The sequence below is a fragment of the Crassostrea angulata genome, chromosome 2 (assembly GCF_025612915.1).
Source record: "Crassostrea angulata isolate pt1a10 chromosome 2, ASM2561291v2, whole genome shotgun sequence".
NCBI classification, from domain to species: domain Eukaryota; kingdom Metazoa; phylum Mollusca; class Bivalvia; order Ostreida; family Ostreidae; genus Magallana; species Magallana angulata.
In genome coordinates this window covers 79,139,413-79,164,617 of record NC_069112.1, presented here as the reverse complement: position 1 = coordinate 79,164,617, position 25,205 = coordinate 79,139,413, and the positions used below count along the sequence as shown (strand labels likewise).

The window sequence follows — 25,205 nt, the reverse complement described above, 5'->3', positions numbered from 1 at the left end:
GATCGGGCTCGTAAACCGGAAGTCTTCAAGAAAACCGTGACGATGGCGGGGAAGCTGAACGCAGGCGTCGTATAAAAAACTATTGGGCATATTGAATCGAAAAGTAATCCAAGCTGAGGCAATGAAGGTAATAAGTATTTCATAGGCACTACTATGCATGCTTGTATTTATTTTTTGTTTGGTTTGCTTCATAAGGTTTCATTTCTCGATCGAATTTTGCATCTTCAAGTTGATTTCAACTGTTCAATCTTCCCTGGTACACCGGTTCACATGCAGTCTGATATGAGAACCTATTCCGAATCATATCACTATTCCATCGTGTTTTGGGTTACATATTACGAACTTTTTGACAAATTATTTTGGCAAGATGGTGAAGGGTTGATAACAATTCATGTAATTTGAGTTCTTATCACCTGGGTTTTACACTAACTTGGTTTTTAAAATTTTGCTAGCCATGTGGGCTACTAATCTTCATCATTCAAGGGGCCCACATCAAAATTTAGTTGCCCAAACTTTTATTTTAATAAAAGAAAGAAAAATATTTTTAATCTCATTTAATTACATGTATATATAAATTCAAATTCAATTTCTATTTTTCTTAGATTTTTTAACACTTCATTTTCTAAAATCTAATAACTCAGATCAAACACATTTCTTGTTGTTCCTTTACAGCTGTTTTAGTTGATTCATCTCTTTTCTCTTTTGAGAAGTGGACGGGCATAGCCTACATCCACTTCTCTTCGTTAGCCCTCATATTTTGATTCTGGAAAATGTGTTAATGTCGGAACCGAAGACGGTCTACGCTTCTCCCCATGTTTTAACTCCAGTTTCCCTGAGTTTTTGTAACAGACCTATTATTTCTACATTTTAACATTATTTCAGCCATATATCACAAATAATCAACACTTACCCACTGTCAAATCATTTTTGCAATTTAAATTAACCCTAAGGCTGCTGCTTTAATTTTCGCCAAGATGGCCACCACTGCTGAATTAATTAATTACAATTCATGGTTATTGACCATCAAGTTTTAAAATAATATATCTCTGTCAGCAACTATTTATTCAACAGTTACCAAACTTATATTTAAATGCAAGAGAAAATGTTGAAGATTTCAATGCAATGCTCATTTTCCTCATTTTACTTGTATTTATCAATCTAGGTACGTTCAAATGTGAAAATCAATTAAAACTAGTAGACTTATTGTTCACGGAACAAGTAGAGGCCTTTCCACCTTTCACAAAGATTAAAAAAAATTCCCAAAAATGTTAATAATTAGAGAAAAATCAATATCCAAGAATTAAAAAAAAAAAAATTGGTTCCGCACATCCGTATCCATCTGAGAACCCTAAGAATAATAGGCGAGAGTGTTACCACTACGCTATGTCGCTTGTTTCTTGAGTGAAGGTAAAAATTGTTGAGTTGTGTAGTCAATTTGGATGATGATAGAAAGAAGAGATGGAGTGTTCTTCTGTCCATCTGAAGTTGATACCCAATGTTGGGAAACCTTTAGAATAGAGAGGGGCTTAGCGATTGGTTGAGAGAACAGTATTTGTTAATCAGTTTATTAATTAAAATCAGTGCTGCTTGTAAACAATGTGGCCAGATACAGTTCAGGTCACAAGTAAAATATATTCTCAAGGACTACAATGCTACAAATAGTGAAATTTCTATACGTCAAGTACCCTATTAAGATAGTGTTGATTGTGAAAACCGTGACCCAAGGACTAATACTAAGGCCCCAAAAGATGTCCAAAGTTTAACATAGACTTATATAATGGGAAAATGATTTTAAACTCTTATTCCTTTTAATAAAAGAAGTATTCAAAAATAAAAAAAAGAAATTTCCGTGATAAGTTTATATCATAGTTAAATTATCATTCTGGAAATGTTTATCGACTAGGTTTTCGGAATTTCGATCCTGACATCAATTACTAACATATCGGGATCCATTGAGTGATCGGGATCAAAGATCATAAATTCAAAAAACTTCAAAAGGTGTGGATCTAAGTTCTTAGGAAGTTTTAATTCACAAACACACAGTTAGGAAAGATAGAGGAACAAAAGATAATAAAGGTTATGGAAAGAAAAGTAGGAATCATTGATAACTATATCAACTATATATAGGCTTTCCATGTTTTTTGAGTTCTGTCTATAAGACAGATGAGAATGCAAAATCTAACATGTCTATGAATGTCCTCACCACACCTGCAATATTTTATTTGATGAATCCATAAAGAATCTTTAAATGATTGAAAGACAAAACATAGACAATAGTGAATTATCATCTTTGAATTATTCAATGAATATTTTTCAGTGAAATGGAATTTTTTTTTTTTACTGCAAATGGGTATTTTAGAGCTTAAAATTAAGTGCATTTGATGTGTAAAATAATTATGAATACAAACATGCCATTTGGCAAAGATATGATTTTTTCTCCTTTTTAGCTCACCTGAGCTGAAAGCTCAAGTGATCTTTTCTGATCACAGTTTGTCCATCGTCCGTTCGTCTGTCTGTCTGTCTGTCTGTCCGTCTGTAAACTTTTCACGTTTTAAACTTCTTCTCTAAAACGGCTTATCCAATTTCAACCAAATTTGGCACAAAGCATCCTTATGGTAAGGCAAATATAAATTGCAGAAATGAAAGACCTATCTTTATTCAAAGCTGAAAACCTTGAAACTGTAGAAAAAGGGGGGTGCATTTTTAAAAATCTTCTTCTCAAGAACTACTGAGTCAATTCAACCTAGTTTAGCATAAATTATCCTTATGGGAAGGAAAATATAAATTGCAAAAATTAAGGGCTAATTCTGTTTCAAATTTGAGTAATTTATGGAAATTTATGGAAATGATAATAAGACAGAGAGAATGAGGGTCAATCAGTTTAACTTCGGGTTTGGTATTCCATATCTCAAAACCCTCTTTGAAACAAAGAAGCGGTCATTTTGAACGTATGAGAAATGGGTCAATCTGACAAAGATGAATTTGGTTGTTGTGGAACAGTTTGCTTGCGAAAGGAATATTTGAAACGTGCAAGATACATTAATGCTGATTTTGTGGAGTAAATTGAGATTAGATATTCCAATGCATTGACATTTTCACCTTTGACGGTGGGTTTAGCTTGTTTTGATTTTCGTTTCGTTTTCATGAATTACGGTTTGTAACTTAGGGGAACTATCGCCTGTATTTTGTAATTTTTACGTACCAATCAAATATAGACATCGGAAATTGAGACAGCTGACTGTTACTTGCAGTAAATAAGATACATTAACAGGTATGGTACTTTAACAACTAAAATACAAGTTCTAATGATAATACGGTATGTGTTTTGCGTAATAGTTGATTACTGCAATGTGTTTTAGGCTAGTTAAAAGTATTTTCTCGTCTATTCAGTCTAAACGGAGATTAATTTTGCTGATGAAAATACTAAGTGCGTGTACATGTAGCAGAGACATGAATAATTGTTAGCTCACCTGAGGTGAAATATACAGAAAAATATCTTTAAAAATATTCTTCTCAAAAATCAATCAGCCAAAAAAAAAAAGCTGTAACTTGACGTGTGGAAGCATCCTCAAGTAGTGTAGATTCAAGCTTGTCCAAACCATGATCCCTGGGGGAACGGTGGGGTCCCAATGGGGGATCAAATTTTTAGATACAAATGTATAAAGAAAAATCATTAAAATCTTCTTTTCAAAAACCAGTTAGCTAGAAATTTTGAACTGTGGAAGCTTCTTCAGGTAGTGCAGATTCAACTTTTTTCAAATCACGATCCCCGGGGGGTAAGGTGGGGCCACAAATGGGGGTCGAAATTTTGACATAGGAATACATAGAGAAAAATCTTCTCAACAAAAACCAGTAGGCCAGAAAACTGTAACTTGTATGGAAGCATCCTCAGGTAGTGTAGATTCAAATTTGTTCAAACCATGATCCCAGCTAGGGGTAGAGTGCGGCCACAATGGGTGGGTCGAATTTTACATAGGAATACATAGCGAAAAATCTTTAAAATATTTTCTACTCAAAAACCAATTGGCCCGAAAAGCTGTAACTTGTGTGGAAGCATCCTCAGGTAGTGTTGATTCATTCTAGTTTTTTTCAAACCATGATTTCAGGGGATAGGGTGGGGCCACCATGCAGGGTCAAATTATGGTGGTGCGTGTAATTCGGTATTATCTCTACGCAATAGTTGATTAATGCAACATGTTCTATTAAGATATTCAGCAATTTCAATCTAAACGGAGATTATTCTCGCTGCTAGAAATATATTACTAAAGTATATATATGATAAAAAATAAATTGAGTTTTTTCTTTGTTTAAATTCCTATAATTTTACTAACCTGAGAGTCAAGCTTCGAGTTATAAGCAAGATACAGAGCTTTGCGCACAATGCTACTATATGTTTGTACACAAAGCTGAGGTCATTCTTTAGTTTGTTTATATTTTAAATGCAGCTATGCTGAATAGGAAATACCAAGTTTAAAATTCTTAAGTTGAATGTAATAAACTCATGTGAACAGAAACATGACTCAAACCAAGCTACGTATCTTGCTTATGATTGACACTGTAATTTTGGTTGAGCAATAGAAATGTCTTGCTAAAAGGATGATATGCTGTAATTACTTTCTGGTGCCCCTTCTTCAACGATGAATTGCATAAAATCTACACAAATTGTTGATAGTTTTTCAAACACAAGTGAATGAAAACAATGCCTTTTAAACAGTTTCCATAGGCCTGACACATTATTATTATGAGGATAAAAGCATTATTAATGTTCTTAAAAAATTATTGCAATGGAAAATCATCTTTGTTTGTACACATTTGTTGTTTTTTAATAAAGATGAAAATAATATATTGAAAGGGCCTTGGTACAATAGAGCGACATGCCTGCCAATACATTAGGCGAGAGAAATTTAATTTTTAGTTTTACGGATCCGCCGACCCAATTTTTCCGATTTTGTAAAAAAAAAAATAATGAAAAAAAATTCGTATCTTCGGAAATTTTTCCGGAATTTTCAAGTTTGACCGATCTTGGTTTTAAAATTACTTTATTTTATTTGTAATCTGCAAAACGTTTGACAAAGGGAGCTTTTAAAATCAAGTGTAAGCGTCTCTATAACATGGAGTATTTAAGATGGAGGTCAGCCATGCATGGTTTGGCTTAAAAGTTTTTATGAAAAGCAAAGAAATTGTTATCCTGAACAAGTTTAGTAAGGTTAATACCAATGATCTTGAAACAAACACAAAGTACACAGTGGATATTGGACAAATTAAACTTAATATTACCGGTATAAGTTCAAGCAAATAATATGTAATTTTGATTAATAAAAGTTTGCCCACTGTTTTTTTATTTTTTATTTTCCCTCCTCCGACCCAAATTTTTTACAACAAAATCCGTAAAACTAAAAATTAAATTTCTCTCGCCTTAATTTGAATTATAGCTCTTTAACATATGTGACAACATTTTCATTTAAGTTTATTTTCTTCAATCAAGTGAGTAAGGATATGAAAGGTCATACGAAATGAATTCATGCCTGGGAAATGACAATTGTCTATAATGGAGAAGGCCAATTAAATTTTTCAATGTTTTTAATTTGAGGAATTGAGTGCATTCATTGTGGTGCATTGAGGTACACTTTTCTTCTTTCACATATAGAATTTTTGAAAATACAATAAGTAGCAAGTAGTGGAGGAAGAAAATGTACCTTTATGCTCTCATGTATTTTAATCGTTTTATAAAGTGATGGGGGGGGGGGGGGGCTAAAATAAAGGGAATTGGAAGTTAACCGTGAACACCAACTGAAAATTTAGTTATTTATATTGCGAATGATCTTATTTTCGGTAAAATTGTATTCCATGAAGGTAAATATGTCAAAGATGCAAAAATAAGTAAAAATTTGGATATTCATTTTTGGTTAATCTACCGAGGGGCCACATGGCACAATATCCTTTGAAACCCATATAAAGCCAGTGTTGCTTAGGTGAGCGATGTGGCCCATTGGGCCTCTTGTTATGTATTGTTTAATATATGGCAAAATTTTGAAATATATGAGACTTTTACAATTTTTTTTCTTTCAGAGTTCACTCTTTCGAAATAAAATGATACAAGAACTATTTTTCAGATGAGCGATATGTGGCCCATGGGCCTCTTGTTTAATGTTGTTCTGGTTCACATTCTCGGACTGCACACGTCTCTCAGTATAGATATTGATCAATTAAACAAGAATTTTCATAAACATCATTAAAAAATGATTTAGAAACGATGAAGGTTCATAATCCTCCATTTTAGTGTTTAAATAATTTTTCCTCTCTGGTGAATGGGATATTGAATGGCAGTGGATCAACACGCGACAAGCTTACCTCGAGATCCAGATCAAATTCTCGCTCATTTCTTGGCACAAAGTCCATCGAAGACACATAAATCAATAAATTAACATCTTCTAAATTATGTACTGCAGGATTAAATCCATCAAAATTATTTTTTCTTTGCTATCACTGTGAAAAAACTTCATTCTATGTATGCTACAATTCAAAGCATTTCTCCGAAGTTTACCGCTCTATAGACTTTATTTTAAACTATGGAAACTTTAGAAACCTTACGAAAACATCAATTGACCAATCATATTTCATTCCCAAGAATAGCCATCCTGTTTTTGTTCAAAGCGAGGCTTGGGGAAACCTCAGATAACTTGCTCTTGGAAAAACGTCAATAGTCGCGCATAGCGGTGGCCGACCTGAAATTTCAGCGTGACAATTGTCGCTCGTAGCGGCCTAAGGGATAAATCGCCAACACTAAAAATTAGTAGCAAATGGCAAGTTAGCGACTGTTAATTTCAAACCCTGATCATGTGATTTAGAGCCATTTGAGCGTCAAATCATTTTCGCAACTTAAGGTCAAGATCTAGTAAATGAAAGGTGCCTACAGGTTAATGAAATTCAAGACATAAATTCTTTTGATGATGCTTCACAAGAATATCTTTGTTTCATAGGGTGTACCGGGGCTTAAATTTTTGGTAGACACAATGAAAAATCATGTTTTAAACAACCATTTTCTATGAAATATGAAGGATAAGATTAACAAATCTCAGAGTTTTGTCCATTTTTGACTAATGAAATGTACCATATTTTTCGGGGCATATGTCGATGTGGGGCATAGGCCGAATTGCTAATTTTTAGACAAAATTCAAGAAAAATCCTTAGACTAGCCGAATTGGGGGATAAGCCGATTTTCAATCGATGATTACTATAGTGAAAGTATGACAGCTGATTAAGGAAGTCATCGTATTAAGTATATATTTTCAGAACATCGATGTAGAAAGTCAAAAGAGTAATTAAAGTTATTAAATTTGCTCAACAGATATATTTTAAGCAATTTTTAAAAATTAATCTGTGTTTTGTGGCTGTTTGGGCTCTTCCGTATTCGTAGGTGTATCGTTATGTATCGTAATTTTACATAGTGTAAATTTAATTGCAACACCAACCTCCGTGGTTCTGTCTGGTAGAACTAAGTATAATATTTTACCAAACCTTTTATTATTGCTAAATCTCATTTAATCAAGTTATACTTTGAAAGCTTCTTGTAAATACGGGTATGGCGTCCATTAGCTCACCGGTGTCATATTCAAATAAAGTTATCCCCTGTAATCGCTATGAATGAGAAAACGAAATACCAAACATAAAATATTTAATTTGTGTTCTTTCCATTAATTGATTAAATAGTGACTTGCCGTTATGCAGAGAAGTTGTAATGTTAAAAACACAGTTAATGCAATGAAGTGTAACGGTGTACACTAGGCTACGTGCCCCCAGGCTGTGTTTTAGTCACGGTTTCACACCTTTGTATATACACACGACACCAGAATACCATTATTTCATCCAACAGAAAATTAATTGTAAAAACACAAAGCATTTGATTTATTCTACACCCAAGACAAGTGATTCCCAAGAACGCAGACATGAAGAATTCACAAAAATTCTATCATATTACATTCTACCCGGTTTTGTTTTCTTTTTTACTACGCAATAATAGTTTCCAGGGTTCATACACGAATGTGGGAAAAAAAATCTTTTGATTGGGATTGTAAGGAAATACCTCGTACAGTACTGTACATTTTATTACTCATGATGTCATTACAAAAATTATCAACAGGACAACTATCGAACAATAGTTCAAACGGATGAAAAAAAACCCCAACCCACATAATAAACTGCTACAAAAGTACAACGGATAACAACAGTGGATTTTATATTTTAATGTTAAATTTTTTCAACTTTGAGTCTAAGATTAGCTGATCCCGGGGGATAGGCCGGGGCTCGCTCATCGGAGAAAAAAAATTAAGGCCTATGCCCCGAAAAATATGGTATTTAAAATGCCTACAGTCTCTCCTAAAACAACGTTTAACAAGCCCTTGACCTCTTTAAAATGACGTCAAATTGAATATAGGTACCAGGATTCCTTTTCCCAGGGTGCGTCAATTGAGAAAGTTCAAGGTCATTGTTTAAAAAATCCTTAATTCCTGTCTGTGTCATGTCTTGTATTAATTGAATTAATTAGAAACTAAAATTTGACACAAAGCTAGCTTGTCTCAGGCCATATAAAATCATTTTTAGCTCACCTGAGCTGAAAGCTCAAGTGAGCTATTCTGATCACATTTTGTCTGTCGTCTGTCTGTCCGTCTGTCTGTCCGTAAACTTTTCACATTTTCAACATCTTCTCAAGAACTACTGGGCCAATTACAACCAAACTTGGCACAAATCATCCTTAGGCAAAGGGGATTCAAAGTTGTGAAAATTAAGGGTCACACCCATTTTCAAGGGGAGATAATTAGAAACTAATGAAAAATTTCGAGGAATTTTCAAAAATCTTCTTCTCAAGAACCAGAAAGCCAGGAAAGCTGAAACTTGTGTGGAAGCATCCTCAGGTAGTGTAGATTCAAAGTTGTGAAATTCATGACCCCCAGGGGTTGGGTGGGGCCACAATGGGGGGATTGAAGTTTTACATAGGAATATCTAGAGTAAATCTTTAAACATCTTCTTCTCAAGAACCAGAAAGCCAGGAAAGCTGAAACTTGTGTGGAAGCATCCTCAGGTAGTGTAGATTCAAAGTTGTGAAATTCATGACACCCGGGGGTAGGGTGGGGCCACAATGGGGGTTCGAAGTTTTACATAGGAATATATAGAATAAATCTTTAAAAATCTTCTTCTCAGAAACTAAACAGCCAGGAAAGCTGAAACTTGTGTGGAAGCATCCTCAGGTAGTGTAGATTCAAAGTTATGAAAATCATGACCCCCGAGGGTAGGGTGGGGCCACAATGGGGGTTCGAAGTTTTACATAGGAATATCTAGAGTAAATCTGTAAAAATCTTCTTCTCAGAAACTAATCAGCCAGGAAAGCTGAAACTTGTGTGGAAGCATCCTCAGGTAGTGAAGATTCAAAGTTGTGAAAATCATGACCCCCGGGGGTAGGGTGGGGCCACAATGGGGGTTCGAATTTTTACATAGGAATATCTAGAGTAAATCTTTAAAAATCTTCTTCTCAGAAACTAATCAGCCAGGAAAGCTGAAACTTGGTGGAAGCATCCTCAGGTAGTGTAGATTCAAAGTTGTGAAAATCATGACCCCTAGGAGTAGGGTGAGGCCACATTGGGGGGGGGGGGGGTGTTAAAGTTTTACTTAGGAATATATAGAGTAAATCTTTAAAAATCTTCTTCTCAGAAACTAATCAGCAAGGTGATTCTTTATAATTGTTAAGACTTTGGCTCCAGGACAATTCTTCGGCCTCACAAGAAGGTTCAGAGTTTGATGTAGCTAAATATCCCATATATAAACAATTGTAAAGGATCTTTTTGAGAACTGCAATGCTCAACATGAGATATGACTATAAAATTGAAGCTAAGGCAGCTATTTTTTCATTAGAATCTTTTTGTATTACTGTATTGAGTTATTGCCCTTGATTTATTGATTCTTGATTATTTTAATTAATGCATCCACTGTTAACCAATTATTGTGATGATTATTTTTATACAATAATAAATATTCAATGTATATAAGTTGTTCTGCATAAGTAGTTTTGGGTTAGTCCCTGCCCTATCTAATCTTCGTGTTCTTGTTAAGTCTAAGATACAGAGTGTGTGGTCATTCATGCTTGTATTGGTGGTGGTTGCGGCGGAGCACTAGTGTATGGTCATCCCTGCTGGTGTTCTGGCCTTTCTAGCGCAAGAGTGCGGTACTCCCTGCTTGGGTTAGGTTGAGCTGTTGGCGCAAGTGTGTGGTCATCCCTGCTTGCGTTATCCCTGCTTGCGTTAACGTTGGTACCTGTTGAGTTGCGTAGGTGTGCGGTCATCCCTGCCTGCGTAACGTTGAGTCCCTGTATATGTGCAGGAGTGGTGATTAAAGTCTGCTCTTGTAAATTATGGCAGCAATCAGGGCTATCCGAGTTCCAAGGGGGAAAAATGGATTTTATTTATACAGGATCTACATGTATTATTGTACATTGTCCAGATTGTTTGTATTATGACTCCATTAAGCTGACTTTATCATACCTATTGTTCCTCAGGTGAGCGATGTGGCCCATGGGCCTCTTGTTTAGATTATCATCCCCGTCTCTCTGAAAATGACCTGCCCCGTTGTATTTTTTTTGATTGAAAAAAAAATGTGCGGGAAAAAAAATTTCGGAAAAAAATTAGGCTCAGTACTAATAATTCAAAATGTTTATATTAAATGACTGCTTGACGTGGTATTTCGTTTAAAGGATAGAAATTGGTTTGTGTACTTATATAATAGCATTAACAGTTTTAAAAATAGAGCAGTTGTTATTTATAGAAAATGGACAGTGAAATAGATTCATCCAATATTTTCTATAATAGCAAAAATACATGAGTTATGATTTTTTTCTTGGGGGGGGGGGGGGGGGGGTTCAATTGTGAGCTTAATTGATTGCTCACAGTACCTCTAGTTTAAATTTAATTGAATTTACCGTATTTTCTGATGATTAGTCGGTATTTATTTTCTCTGAAGCAGAGCACCAGACTTATCATCTAAATCGACTTGTCTAAGGCTTGAGGTCAGAAAATTGTCAAAAATAGCATTCAAAATCTTGGTTTTAATCATCTTGAGTTGGCTGTGTGATTGGAAATTACCTTATTGAATTCATTGTTCATCTTTATTAAGTATTGTTTTCTCTCATTTGTTAACAGTAGTATACATAATAATAACGGTAATTTAAAAAATGGTTCATGTCTTTAATCAATTGAAAATTTTACTGTTCTGTTTTTTATAAATACATCGTCACATGGTTCCATATATCACTAGACTAAGTGGGAAGATAATACTGTAAAGTAAAATTAAAACCAAAAATGAATGGAAAAAATTATTGCAGTACAGGGAATGTTTTTAATTTTAGTTATTTTATTGGTAAAGAGTTGTTAGTGGAAAGTATAAATAAGAAATGGTTTTTAAGTCAAATTAATTCTTTAAATACATAATCATCAATTATCAATACTTTTGTTTTTACAATAGGCTGACACCAGTTGTGCTAAATAATGTTCATTGATTAATTATTGTCCAATTCTTTGAAAGTTGTAAAATTAAAATTTTAGGAAACGTATATATGTCTTATATCGTCATTATCAAATCGGACAAGTGATTGGTCTATTTCTAACAGTGTCTATGTAAAAAAATAGCGTGTAACGTAACTGCATTACTGGATACAAAGTAAACAATTTCATTAAATCATAGTAATTGCTAAGCTTTCTGCACTTGAGATCCCCCTTTGAAGTCCAAAACGAGACAGGAGCATGCTTCTGACACTGGAAATTGTTAAACAAACATTGACCACACGCCGAGTCAACAGGTGGCTGGTTACGTAATGGCGAATACACTGGCGATGGTCAGAGTGGATATTTATTTTAATACATGGGAATAAAATATTTCTGACAAAGTAAGGTTAGTTTACTCCAGGGCTCCCACTGGACCAAATTTCCCTTTCGCCACTTTTTGCGCGTCGTTACGCGGCGCAAAATATTCATTAACTAATACTTTAAATGTAACACTTATTTACTGAATAATATGATATAATGTTATATTTATCCCTTAATAAGTTTATTCCAGTAAAACATCAACTATAAACCAACACTTATTTCTAAATGATAAAAAGATAAATTGTTTGATATATTTTATTCAGATAACAGATCAAAACATGTAAACATATATCATATCATAACCCATGTGTTACATAAATAATAAATAAACTGTCAGTAGAACAAAGCACTACAGTGACTATACTAATGTTTAGAAATATTAACACAGCTCTACATTAACACTGCACAAACACATTTCACATCACATTTCACTTGATCACAGATATCATCACTGGTTAAAGTTCACATGGAAAATCCTTCTGGCTTTCAGGGATGACCATTTTCTGAATGCCTCTTCATAATCCATTTCTTCCTTACCACTGTTGATGGACAGTCTCATCAGGTTCTCCAATGTTGTTGGCTTAAGGCAACTTCTTACATCAGTCTTGATCAAGTTCTGCCTGCTGAAGCCTCTCTCACAATCTGCTGTGCTGACAGGAGCAGTGATCAGGCGCCCAGCAGCAGCTGCCACGATGGGAAACAACTCCCTAGCCCTAAATGCGACCTGACAGACATCAGTACTAGTCAAAAAAGCCTTGGGATTTGCCTGCAACCTAGCTCTACAGAATTCCACAAAATTTCCTAACTCAACCCTACACTCCCTTACCTCTCCTACCTTACAAACTGAAAGATGCTTAGCTATAACATCAATATCCTCAGAAGGAGGAGTCCTATCAGAGAAACACTGAGGATCAAAGAACCTACTCAGAGCTGACAAGATCTTAGCATCTCCACTATCTGTAAACCTAGACTGCAAACTAGCCTTAACTGTCTCTATAAAAGAGCTACATGCCCTAACTGCCTCTGACCTTTGACTTAAGCTGTCCCTAACAGTATGACCTTGAAACTCAAATGTGAATAGACCTGACTTATCTAGGGTTGGCTCAGTAGGAGCATGCTGCAAAAAGGCAGACAAATTACACCCAGGGTAGCTAATCAACTTGTCTAAGACCTGAACTGTTGAGTGCAGAAGGCAATTGACCTCAGTGAAATCTAACTCTGACCTTTGGTAAGACCTTGACAACATGGCTAGTGGTTTCAAAGCATCAGCTAAAAAGTGTGCTACATACAAAAACTTGTAACAAGAGATGGGCTTGTGGAGAGCTAGTGACTTAGCAGAATTGTCCTCTAAAATGACAGCAACTACACTCTGAAAATTGTCTACAACTGCCTGAACACTACCCTCAAAACTTAACCACCTAGTGTTAGAGACCTGCTTGAGCCTAGTGCTCCTACTATCCTCTAGAATTCCCTGAACCTTCTCTAACCTAGCCATGTTCTTAGGAGATCTCTCAAAATACTTGTACAAATCATTCAAGACTGCTTGGAACTTAACTAAGTATGTGACCTTATCTGCAGCCTCCCCACAAGAAAGAGCTAACCTATGAGCTATACAATGAGTTGCTAAAATGCCTGGACACAACTCCTTAAGCCTAGTAACAACACCACTCTTACATCCTACCATCACAGAGGCCCCATCTGTCGACACTCCACCTAACCTACTCAAGTCTAATCCCATATCCCTAAGCATTCCTAACAACTCTGAAGTAATTGCCTCTGCATTTGCTACTGACAACTGCCTAATGCCTAAAAACTCTACACATGGAACTTCCCTACCACCTATCTGCTCTAAAAACCTGACATAAACTATAAGATTCTGATGAACTGATACATCTGTAGACTCATCTAACATAACACTGAACACTGAGCTAGCCCTAACCCTATCTAAAAGCCTATCAAGTACAACATCGGACAACGACTGCTGAAACTCCTGAACACTGCTGTTGCTCTCGTAGGTAGTGTGAGAATCTACACGAAGATCTTTCAGCTGAGAACTACCCTAAAAAATTAACAATTTTGTGAGTTACTATGTTTTAAAATATAGTTATCCAAAATCAGTGTAAATTGAATTGTGATAAATCATTAAGGTTTAAATAATTACCTGTGATATGCACAGATTATATTTAATCTGGGAACCATGGAATTTGGTAAATCATTAGAAGCAGCAAAATGAGTGTTGCGTAGAGCAGATATGATGGCTGATTTACTCTTGGAGAGAGCGTTTTGCCTAACAACTTCCATGTTTTCTGCAGATTTTGACTTGCATAAGGCTGCTGAGTGGCTATTGTCACCTGAATTAATGAATAAAAAAAAAAAATAATTTTTTTATTTTATATAAAGCATGTAAATTTTTTATTGATGATATAATTTTTGGGTAATTATGTAAAAATGTATGTAAAAAAAATAATAAGCACCTGTTCCTTTCTCATGTTTGTCTACGTTCTCTTTCTTCATAATGCTACACCCCTCAGTGAAAACATTCTGAACGTTGGCCGAAATGCATAAGTCACAAAACATCAAGCCCAATTTGGAATCGTATCTCAACCAGTTCCTGTTAAATTTCCAACTGATGTTAAATTTACATTTTGGAGTGGATGGTTTGACTATTTGGACTGAATTAGATGCTTGAGCAGGAGGGGTTGAATGTTCAGACCCCGAATTGGAAGAAAAGCCAAACATTGACAATTTCTGAATTTTAGACTGACAAGGGTCAGAAGCTACAAGTTTACGTTTCCCCATATTGACAAGCCAAATGTCAAAAGTAAATGGGGTACATGGTCAAGCAAGATTATCATATTTATACCGTAGCGCACTGGACATCAAAGAAAATTAATTATTTGGGTTGATATGTCCACGTCAATAACGACCGACTGCAGTGTTTTTAAATTTCATGAGAGAAAAGCAAACACAACCCAATTATAGAAAATTTTAATAAATAGTTTCAACGTTATCCAAATACAAATGTTCGGGATACGATTGATGTATACATATTATACGCATTTATATAAGCAATTATTTAGCGATCGGTGCACTGGTTACGATTTGACACTAATATTGAGACGATAACAGTATAATGAGTGAGACCTTAAATGCTTTAAAAATTGACCACAAGCCGTGTATACAACCGTCTCGTGCCCGATTACATAATTATCGACGTCTTGCAGCCAAATATTACCTGAGGCTATTATCTGGCCAGAGCTCTGTGTGCACTGAAGCGACGCGAGATTTCCGGTCGCGTGCGATGACTAAATAAACACACTCTGACTGAATCAACAGGTGCATATTTTAAACGAAAAACTGAACACTGATTTTTTATACCATTTTATTACAAAAAAAAGGATTTTCGCCACATTCAAATTTCTTTTCGCCACATTTGAAAAAAATTCGCCATTGGCGAAAATGGCGAAGCCCAGCTCGAGCCCTGGTTTACTCTCATACAACTTGCATAACACGCGATATCGGGAATTGTATACAATGCAAGCGACTTTATAGATGTTACTGGTATTTGAAAATACAATGCATAATTATAAAGCGTAATTGTTTAAATGTTAATCATTAATAATAATTGGTAGCAATATCGGGGACATTCTGTCGTCATACACTAAATAATGTTACTTGCAGTTTGATACGCCATGTTAAAGCGATAAGTTCTATGTGTTGTCTGAATTGACGTATCGTAGGAATTTTTTTGTAAATTTGGGCTAAAAATGAGCAATTCAACTAGGTGTTTGCATAGACGATTCGTCCAAAAAAATACGCCAGTTACTGTACTTTATCTTTGCAGTCAGTCCCTATACATGTGCACACAAGCATTTTTAGAGGCATACTTATATGTATTACTTGCAATTAACTGTAAATTTTTTTTCTTTATTAAGTACATTTGCTTCCAAGTTTCCAATATTTTCACATCAAATAAACAGTTCTAGCATATCGCAACCAAGCTAACACCATCGAGTGAGCTTTATGCTATTTTTAGCTCACCGAGACGAAGTCAGGGGGAGCTTATGCTATACCCTCGGCGTCGGCGTCGGCGTTGGGACCTGGTTAAAGTTTTTGTTGCATGTCCTGTATCTAAGCTATTACTTGTCCTATCTTCACCAAACTTGCATGGATGATGCATCTGGACCTACTTATGGACTTGAAAGACTAGGATGCTGAATCTGAGTCCTAAATTTCAGATGCTGGAGGAGGTTAAGGTTGTTGGACCAGGTTAAAGTTTTTGTTGCAGGTGCCCTTTGATAGCAATATCTAAGTTACTGCAGGTCCGTACTTCACCAAACTTGCATGGATGGTGTGTCTTATGATACTGATGCACCAGACAGGCTTGAATGCTGAATCTGAGCTATAGGTTTCGGATGCTGGAGGAGGTTAAGGTTTTTGGAGCAGGTTAAAGTTTTTGTTGCAGGTGCCCTTTGATAGCAATATCTAAGTTACTGCTGGTCCGTACTTCACCAAACTTGCATGGATTGTGTGTTTTATGATACTGATGCACCAGACAGGCTTGAATGCTGAATCTGAGCTATAGGTTTCGGATGCTGGAGGAGGTTAAGGTTTTTGGAGCAGGTTAAAGTTTTTGTTGCAGGTGCCCTTTGATAGCAATATCTAAGTTACTGCTGGTCCGTACTTCACCAAACTTGCATGGATGGTGTGTCTTATGATACTGATGCACCAGGCAGGCTTGGGTGCTGAATCTGAGCTATAGGTTACAGATGCTGAAGGAGGTTAAGGTTTTTAGAGCTGGTTAAAGTTTTTGTTGCAGGTGCCCTCTGATGATGATATCTTAGTTACTACTGGTCCTAACTTCACCAGACTTCTATGGATGGTGCATCTTATGATACTGATGCACCAGACAGGCTTGAATGCTGAATCTGAGCCATAGGTTTCGGATGCTGGAGGAGGTTAAGGTTTTTAGAGCTGGTTAAAGTTTTTGTTGCAGGTGCCCTCTGATGATGATATCTTAGTTACTACTGGTCATAAGTTCACCAGACTTCTATGGATGGTGCATCTTATGATACTGATGCACCAGACAGGCTTGAATGCTGAATCTGAGCCATAGGTTTCGGATGCTGGAGGAGGTTAAGGTTTTTAGAGCTGGTTAAAGTTTTTGAAACAGGTGCACTCTGATGATTATATCTTAGTTATTGCTTGTCCTAACTTCACCAGACTTCCATGGATGGTGCGTCTTATGATACTGATGCACCTGACAGGCTTGAATGCTGAGTCTGAGCCATAGGTTTCAGATGCTGGATATGGTTAAGTTTTTTGGAACAGGTCACATGTTTAATAGATGATAGTACTATTTCAAACTTGCATAGTTGACTAAACTGTAATATGAATGAATCACAGAGGAAGCTTCAGATGCAGAGCTTGATCTCATTTATCAAGGATGCTAAAAAATATATCTTAGTTATTACAGGTCCTAACTTCACCAAACTTGAATGGATGGTGTGTCTTATGATACAGATGCACCTGACAGGCATGGATGCTGAATCTGAGCCATATGTTGTGGATGCTTGAGCAGGTTAAGTTTTAATTGCTAGTGCCCTCTGATGATGATATCTTAGCTATTACTGGTCTGAACTTCACCAAACTTGCATGGAGATGCGTCTTAATTAATTGTATACTGATGCACCTGACCAGGGCTCGACATTAACGCTTGTCCGCTTGTCCGGTACCAGTTAAAAAAATATACGGACAAGTGAATATTGCTTGCCACTTGTCCGACTGGACAAGTGCATTTTTATGTAAAGAAGTCTCCAACATTTTAAAAAGTAAAGAAAGTTTTGTGATAAGTTTATCTGTAGTTCCCGCGACTTCAAATTGTAATGCAATTGAGTTACTCTTGATCGGGATTGAAGTTCACTAATTACAAACAACTTTCAATATTGATCTGTAAAGGTGTGGATCTTAGTTCTTACACAGTACCAAACACACATGTTATCAAAAAGAAAGGAAGAATAGGTAGCAAAGATAAACTTAAAAGGATTATGGAAAGAAATGTAATTTATATTAGGTTTCATTCATCATTGATAGACTATGATGACTTTTTATGTTTAGTTTAAAAAACAGATGAGAAATCAATTTAAGAGTTACATGTATTTTAAAATTTAAAATGTCTTGTAATTTGCCATGACAAAGCTACAGCTGACAAATCATGTTTAATGTTATATGGAACCAATACATTTAGGAAAGACACTTTAAGTTTCCATTTAAGAAGTCAGGTTATTAATTATGGCAAGAATAATAGATAAATGACTTTATATTAGTAATACAGAACTGTAGTTTTCAAGTTGACAATATTTGATCTTTAATACTGAAAATTTTTTGGACAAGTGAAGTTGAAGTTCGGACAAGTAAATATCTTTGTCACTTGTCCGAATGGACAAGTAAGAAAAAAAGTTAATGTAGAGCCCTGCTGACAGGCTTGAATGCTGAATCTGAGCCATAGGTTTCGGATGCTGGATGAGGTTTAGATTTTTTTGAACAGGTCACATGATTTATAGATGATAGCTTGCATAGTTGATTTAACTATATTATAAATGAAACGCAGAGGTTGCTTCAGATGCAGAGCCTGATCTCCATTATCAAGAAATCTCCTACCTCACTTAAACCTGCTTGATAGAAAGATGAGGTTGTTGTTAAATGATATAACACGATTCCTATGATAAAGTATTGTATGATATGAAACACTTTTGTTTAATATGATACAATATAATATCATATGTTATATTGTAAAAAGTTATATGATATGATATGATATTGTATCAATTTTTTGGATATTTTATGATTTGATAGTGTATCATGATATTGTTTTGTATAGTATTGTATATTATGATACAATATTATATTGTATCATATGATATTGTATAATATGATATTGGTTTCTGTAATTTACAATTATATCAAGCTGAACTGTATTATATGATATTGTAATATTATATATAATCGTATCATACGATATTGTATAATATGATATTGGTTTATATGATATATTATTGTATCACATGATACAATATGTATGTATAATATTGTATTATATAATATTTTACTTTATCACATAATATTGTAATCATTTGATATGATACAATGTTATATCAAATTATATTGTATCATATGATACAATATCATATTATGTATCAAATATTATACAATATCATACAATACAATATATCATACTATATTATACAATATAATATCATATGTTTCAATGTTATGATGTATTATGTAATATGATATTGTATCATATAATACAATATTGTATTACGAGGGTCAATCAAAAAATACGAAGACTTTTGTCATAGTTATGTTACTTAACGTCGTATCATTACTAAATTTTGTAGACATAATTTAGCAATAGTTTCAAAGAATTTGCAAGGAAAAAAGTTAATTAATTTCTTTATTTCTAAGAATTATTTAGAATTTAATCCTGCAAAAATGAGGTCACGGCGCACGGTCAAAATTTGTGTTATGTCTACAATAAACCATATAATGTTGAAAGTAATATCTCTATTAATTGGGCATAAAACCAAATAATATTGAAACTTCAAATTTAGTATAGTCATGGTATTCTATGTACCAAATAATGAAGGGATATATTATTTTGTCGAACAGATATTAGTAACTAAAGACAGATAGTCCTCTTTAGAGTTGACTAAAAACATCGACGTCGCCGGACGTCACGGCGCAACGAAAAGTACAAATAAAATGGATCTAACTCAGGAAAAAGCTGATAGAAGCTGTGAAAATGCTCAATGGTGCAAAAAAAAAGTCAACAATTATATGCAAGTTTGTGTTTAACTGTAATAAATTTTGTGAGGGTGGCGGTCATTGTATTTTGAATATAAAACAGTCCGAAAGAGAGTAGAATATCTGTAAATATTTGGTCAAAAAATAAGTAACGTCAACCGACGTTCAGGGTTATCCTTACTGTAAACTAAGAAATACACGGTAAGAAAATGAAAACTTTAATGAACTAACTTATGATTCTCGAACAAATGTGTGCAAATAAGATGTTAAGTGGTTCAGTGCCATTTTAAATTGAATGGAGAAAGGCACAAGAGACTAAGCATGATATAATTTAAAAGATGGGGTATATCTATAAACTGTGCATGTTTAATCTTGACGTCATGTTTTGAAAGTTACCGTGCGCCGTGGTGACAAAACATAATGTTTTTAAAAAGGGGTAACAAAAATACCGTTTCATCAAATGGACTAAAACTTCGCATATCAATAACATAAGTGTCGGTGCAAAGATTAATCTGTTAAGTATGACTTTCATGAAAAACATATGATAGACAGCCACATTGTCTTCGTATTTTTTGATTGACCCTCGTATATATAATAATGTTGTATTATGTGATCAAATACAATAAGGTTTAACACAATACAATGTCATTTCATATTTACAATATCATCTTTGTTTATTACAGTATTTTATTGTATTATATGATATATATTGTAAGTATGATAGGATGCAATATTTAATTTTATATTATTATATTGATTAAGATATGAACATATGATTATCATACAATTTTTTAACAGATGATATCTGATTTTGTGTCGAAACAGAATCCATGAATATCCAAGATCATAAAGTATGATTTTCATATAATATGATAAAGGTGGTCTCATAGGGGTGATGCCTCGTCTCGGTGAGCTTTGTAATCTGTGATTACCTATGTTTAGATTTTGGAAAATCCACAACATTTGATAAAGGCCAGGGCTCTACATTGTCCATTTGGACAAGTGACCAAGAATTTACTAGTCCAAACTTTAACTTCACTTGTCCGAAAATTTTTCAATATTAAAGATCAAATATTGTCAACTTGAAAACTACAGTTCTGTATTACTAAAATAAAGTCATTTATTGATTATTCTTCATATAATTAATAACCTGACTTATCAAATGGAAACTTCAAATGTTCATACTTATATTAAAAGTAACAAAATTCTTTACTCCAAAAATTTAGAAACCTCTGACTGTTGATTGTATCCCCTACATATATGAATGGATCCTACATAAATGTTCATGCAACAAACAGTTGTACTACATGTATTTTAAAAATGAATACATGTACATATAAGCATACGTGAAAAGTGTTTGGTTTTTTTACAATAAATTTAAATGATACATATGTGATTTTGTGTGTATTTTTCAAGCTTTTGTGGTGGGGAAGGGATAATTTTCATATTAATAATAGAATACCAGAATATGTATGGTAATAGAGCTCTGTATCTTTGCACACATTTTTTTTTTTTTTTTGGCTTACAGATTTAATTAGTTTGGATTTCTTGTGTGTGTGGTGTTTGTGGAATCGTTTCCCGTACGGGCTATCTAATAGCCCGTGACGTCACATGGCGGGAACCCCTGCGCGAGCTAAAAGGGATTTGGACCCAATCGCCTTTCTAGAAGTTGACAGCAACGGATAGAGATGTACAGGTGAGTTCGGGGTAACCCACGGTTAATATCATAGGCAGTGTTAGGTATATAAACACCATAGTGGCGCCCAACTCGTGGCCCTTAACTCACTGTATATATAAGACAGGAACAATTTTTTTCCCGCAAAGTGTCAAAGCTGTTTATTAGGCGTTTTTTTTTCTTCTGTAGATATACGGGTGTAGCCCCCATTTTGGGGGCCACCACATGCTTAGGATTGTAGGATTAATTTGTGAATTTATTTTCACCTCTGCATATTTTGTGCATAGTTTTTAAGGCGTCGAGCTAATGCTCGGCAGCCTTCTAGCGATCGTCTGGATTGGCAATCGTCCAAAAATTCATGCACTGCACCGCCTTTTAAATGCGCACAAAAAAATAAGTTCCTTATAGTATTACAAGATTTTTATTCCATTTATTCAACTACATTGTGTACAAAAATTCCAACCTTGCCTCCCTGGTTATTGATAACTTTTTGCATAAGTATAAATTTGCCTATTCAAGAATGGCGGATGAATACAAAAGGTGTAAACATTACTAAATATTATTTTAGTTTATCGATTACATTTTAACTGGAGACCGTGCCCGATAGAAATAAAATTTGATATGTAAATTTATTTGTTATCGGGCTCGGCCTCCAAAATAAATGTAAGCGATAAACGTATCTAGTGATTTTGTTGCAATAAATAAACACGATAATGCAGTCGGTTTGGTCGAGTAAAAAATAGCACGTGTTGTGGATTTGTTTATAAACAACCATACCATAGGTAATCTTGTTTCAAACTGGAATTGAAATAAATAAAAGTATGTTTTATTATTATAATTAGAGACACACTGTAATCAATGTATTCACCTTGAAAATTGTTCAAAGACTGTTTAAAGCAGAAAGAAAATAAAAAAAAATTTGAAATTTGAAATTTCTTTGATTTTTGTAACTATGATGAGTTATTGTATTATAAACGCATCACAACCTATTATATATGGAAATATAGTGATTTTTGTTTTTAAAGAACGCAAAACATAAATTATTTACTTTTTTTTATTCTAATATGTATTATTTGATATATGACTATTAGTACAAAAATTAAAATATTGATATCATTTTATCAATCTATATAAAAGAAAATGTCAGCTCGACGCCTTTGTGGCCGTTCCGGCCTTTGATTTCCATTTAAAGTTTTCATTCCATTGTTGATAGGTATAGTTTGTTGTATTTAGCATATAATTTGCATTTTCTCGCATAGTCTGTGTTGATTTTGACTTGGAAGGTTTTTGTGTATTGTACCATTCGCTCATCATGAATATTTCATTTGAAGAGGCTTTGCAAGCCTTGTAGTGTAGCGGATAGTGGATGAAATATTTCACTTGTGGATACAAGCACCAAACTCGAATTCATGCGCAGAGTGTTCATATCTGAAATGAACATCAAATTATATCATACAACAAATTCTTCTTTATAATTTCACAGAAAATAAAAACATTACCCAGAAATATTCAAAATATCATGAAAACATTATGAAAAAAAGACGCCATTTTGAAATAAGAGGCGGCCATCTTGAAAATGACCAAAACTTGAATGGCCAACGATATTTTTTGATCAAGTAATGTTCAAGAAACCTTCATGCAAAATTTGGTGCTTGTATCCACAAGTGAAATATCTTGCTGAAATATTGACCTAAGCCGCTACACTATTGGGGTTAGACGACACTTTAACACCTGATGAGGAGCAGACATCTTGGCCCAGATACAGTAGGTGTTAGAACTCCGGGCAATATGGGTTACTGTGCTCCTAGCATTGTTAGGTTAGGTCAGGCTGCCGGCCCATCCCGCTTTCCAGGAGGGCAGGCAGACTATCCCAAGTGTGGGAGGTTGGTTTGGCAGGGTACAGTAAGGGAGCCAGAGGTCAAGGTGGCACACTCTGTTGTGCCTGGACCAGCCAGTAGTATTCAGCCAGGGGTGTCCCCTGGCTCTTCGGTAAGATGCAGTTCACCAGTTTGTTATAGGGAATTTGTCCCACCTAGCGAATATGTAGGGGTCCCCATGTCACGTCTTTCCCATATGACCATTACATGTAAGTGTGACCTAACTGTTAGGGATGTTCCTGTCATCCAAGGGCCTTAGGATACCATTGGAGTCACCCCGCTGCATCCGCCTAATGTTCAAGGGGACCTGAGACCCCACCTGCTAGACCTTGATCCCCCCATCACCCCGTCCCCCTCCAACTCCATGCCCGGTGGGCCTGTCAGGCCCACATACCAGCCCACATCCCAGCCCTGTAGCTATTGCCCTACTAGTTCAACTAACCAACCCCAGGACCCTGCTAGTGTAAACCAAGGGCAGCTTGTTGATTTTCCACATGCATCTCAAATTGTTGATTCTCAACCCCAAGCTTCACTTGCTCAGCCTAGCCCTGCCCCAAGGAATAGTAACTCCATGCCAGGTAGTAGGCCCCCTCATTGGGTGCCGCGCCATCCTTCCCCTGGGGGGGAGTACCTTGCCACTAGGGTCCAGGAGTCCTTGGTCCATACCTCACAGGGATACTTTGGTCTGCGCATGTGCACTGCTGTAACCCAGCCGGTCGCACCCAGATGTTATTACCCAAAACCTCAGCCCGGGGATGATCAGTATGTTACTGTGCAGGGGGGGACAATGTTGGGACAGCACCAGTATTTTACAGGTTATGCGGTCCCAACGCTTGAGGCCTCCTCCCAGCCTTACAGTCCTGAGGGAGAGGGAAGTAGAATAGCACAAGTCCAGCCACAGTATCATGAGCCCTTGTCTGGGGAACCCCATCTCCTGGGTGACCATTCATACATCCCAGTACCTCATGCATATGAGCCCCCCACTAGAGAAATACCTTCTAATGCAAGTCACGCGCGGAATCCCGCTGCGTCTTGCAGTCCCCCTGAATATGCACGGATATCCGCAGCGTCTCATCATACCCATGAAGATGCGCGGTTATCCGCAGCGCCTCATCATCCCCATGAACATGTGCGGTTATCTGCAGCGCCTCATCATCCCCATGAGCACGCGCGATTATCCGCAGCATCTCGCCATGCCCCGGAGTTTTCGCAGACGCCCATTGCGACCTATGGCTCATCTGGAGATGTGCAGCTGCCTATGGTGCGGTACAATCCTCAAGACTATGCTGCACTACCAGCCAGTTCCAGCCACCCGACCGTCCGGAATAGACCTAGATATAAGGATCTCTGCTATGATGGCAAGTGCAACTTGAAAGCCTTCCTTCATAAATTTGTTCGCCAACAGTGGAATGAGACCGAGCAACATGATCAATTCTGTTTCTTTCTGGAGGGCCCAGCCATTGAGTATTACACTTTGATGCTGGAGACTACCCCCGCCTGAGGTTCAGCGAAATACTCAGGAAGTTTGACAAGCGCTTTGGCTCATCAGCACCAGACCTCACTCATCAACTTAATTTCCAATCGGCGACACAGAATAGTGGTGAATCCCTGCGACAGTGGTCTGACTGAGTGCTCACCTTGGCTACTCGTGCATTCCCCCAGCTACCGGATGTTCATGCCCAGGCTATACCTCGTCTGTGTTATGGAGCGGAGGACCGGGAGGCGGGTTTGTACACTTTGGATGGCCAACCCAAGACTATGGAGGAAGCTGTCGACCACATGCAGTACTTCCAGCATTCGCGTCAGAGCAGACCCCCCAAGCCTAAGCGGGAGGCGGTTAGGTCCATGGCAGATAAGGACAAGGTATCTGTAGATAGCCAGAAGGATGGTGAAGGGGAGAGTGAGATTAAGGAACTCAGGAGCCGATGCAGCAGTTTG

The 25,205-nt window shown here is 36.1% G+C and overlaps 2 protein-coding genes across 3 annotated transcripts; one reads left to right on the top strand and one right to left on the bottom strand.

Moving 5' to 3' along the window:
- Window positions 1–12,138: 12,138 nt before the first annotated feature.
- On the bottom strand, window positions 12,139–15,649 carry LOC128170998 (zinc finger protein 862-like). Of its 2 annotated transcripts, none has more exons than XM_052836760.1 (2): window positions 14,071–15,649; window positions 12,139–13,968 (listed from the first exon to the last, which is right to left on the bottom strand). In XM_052836760.1, exon 2 carries the CDS (start codon window positions 13,819–13,821, stop codon window positions 12,358–12,360), a length of 1,464 nt encoding a protein of 487 aa, XP_052692720.1. In that variant the 5' UTR covers window positions 13,822–13,968; window positions 14,071–15,649; the 3' UTR covers window positions 12,139–12,357. The 2 variants fall into 2 exon arrangements, with proteins under 2 accessions (XP_052692720.1, XP_052692721.1); XM_052836761.1 differs by having other exon boundaries at window positions 12,139–14,260; window positions 14,384–15,649.
- Window positions 15,650–23,178: 7,529 nt separating this feature from the next.
- Window positions 23,179–24,768, top strand: LOC128174887 (uncharacterized). Its single transcript, XM_052840314.1, has 2 exons — window positions 23,179–23,379; window positions 23,527–24,768. The coding sequence occupies exons 1-2, from the start codon at window positions 23,179–23,181 to the stop codon at window positions 24,766–24,768; spliced, it is 1,443 nt and encodes a 480-aa protein (XP_052696274.1).
- Window positions 24,769–25,205: the final 437 nt, after the last annotated feature.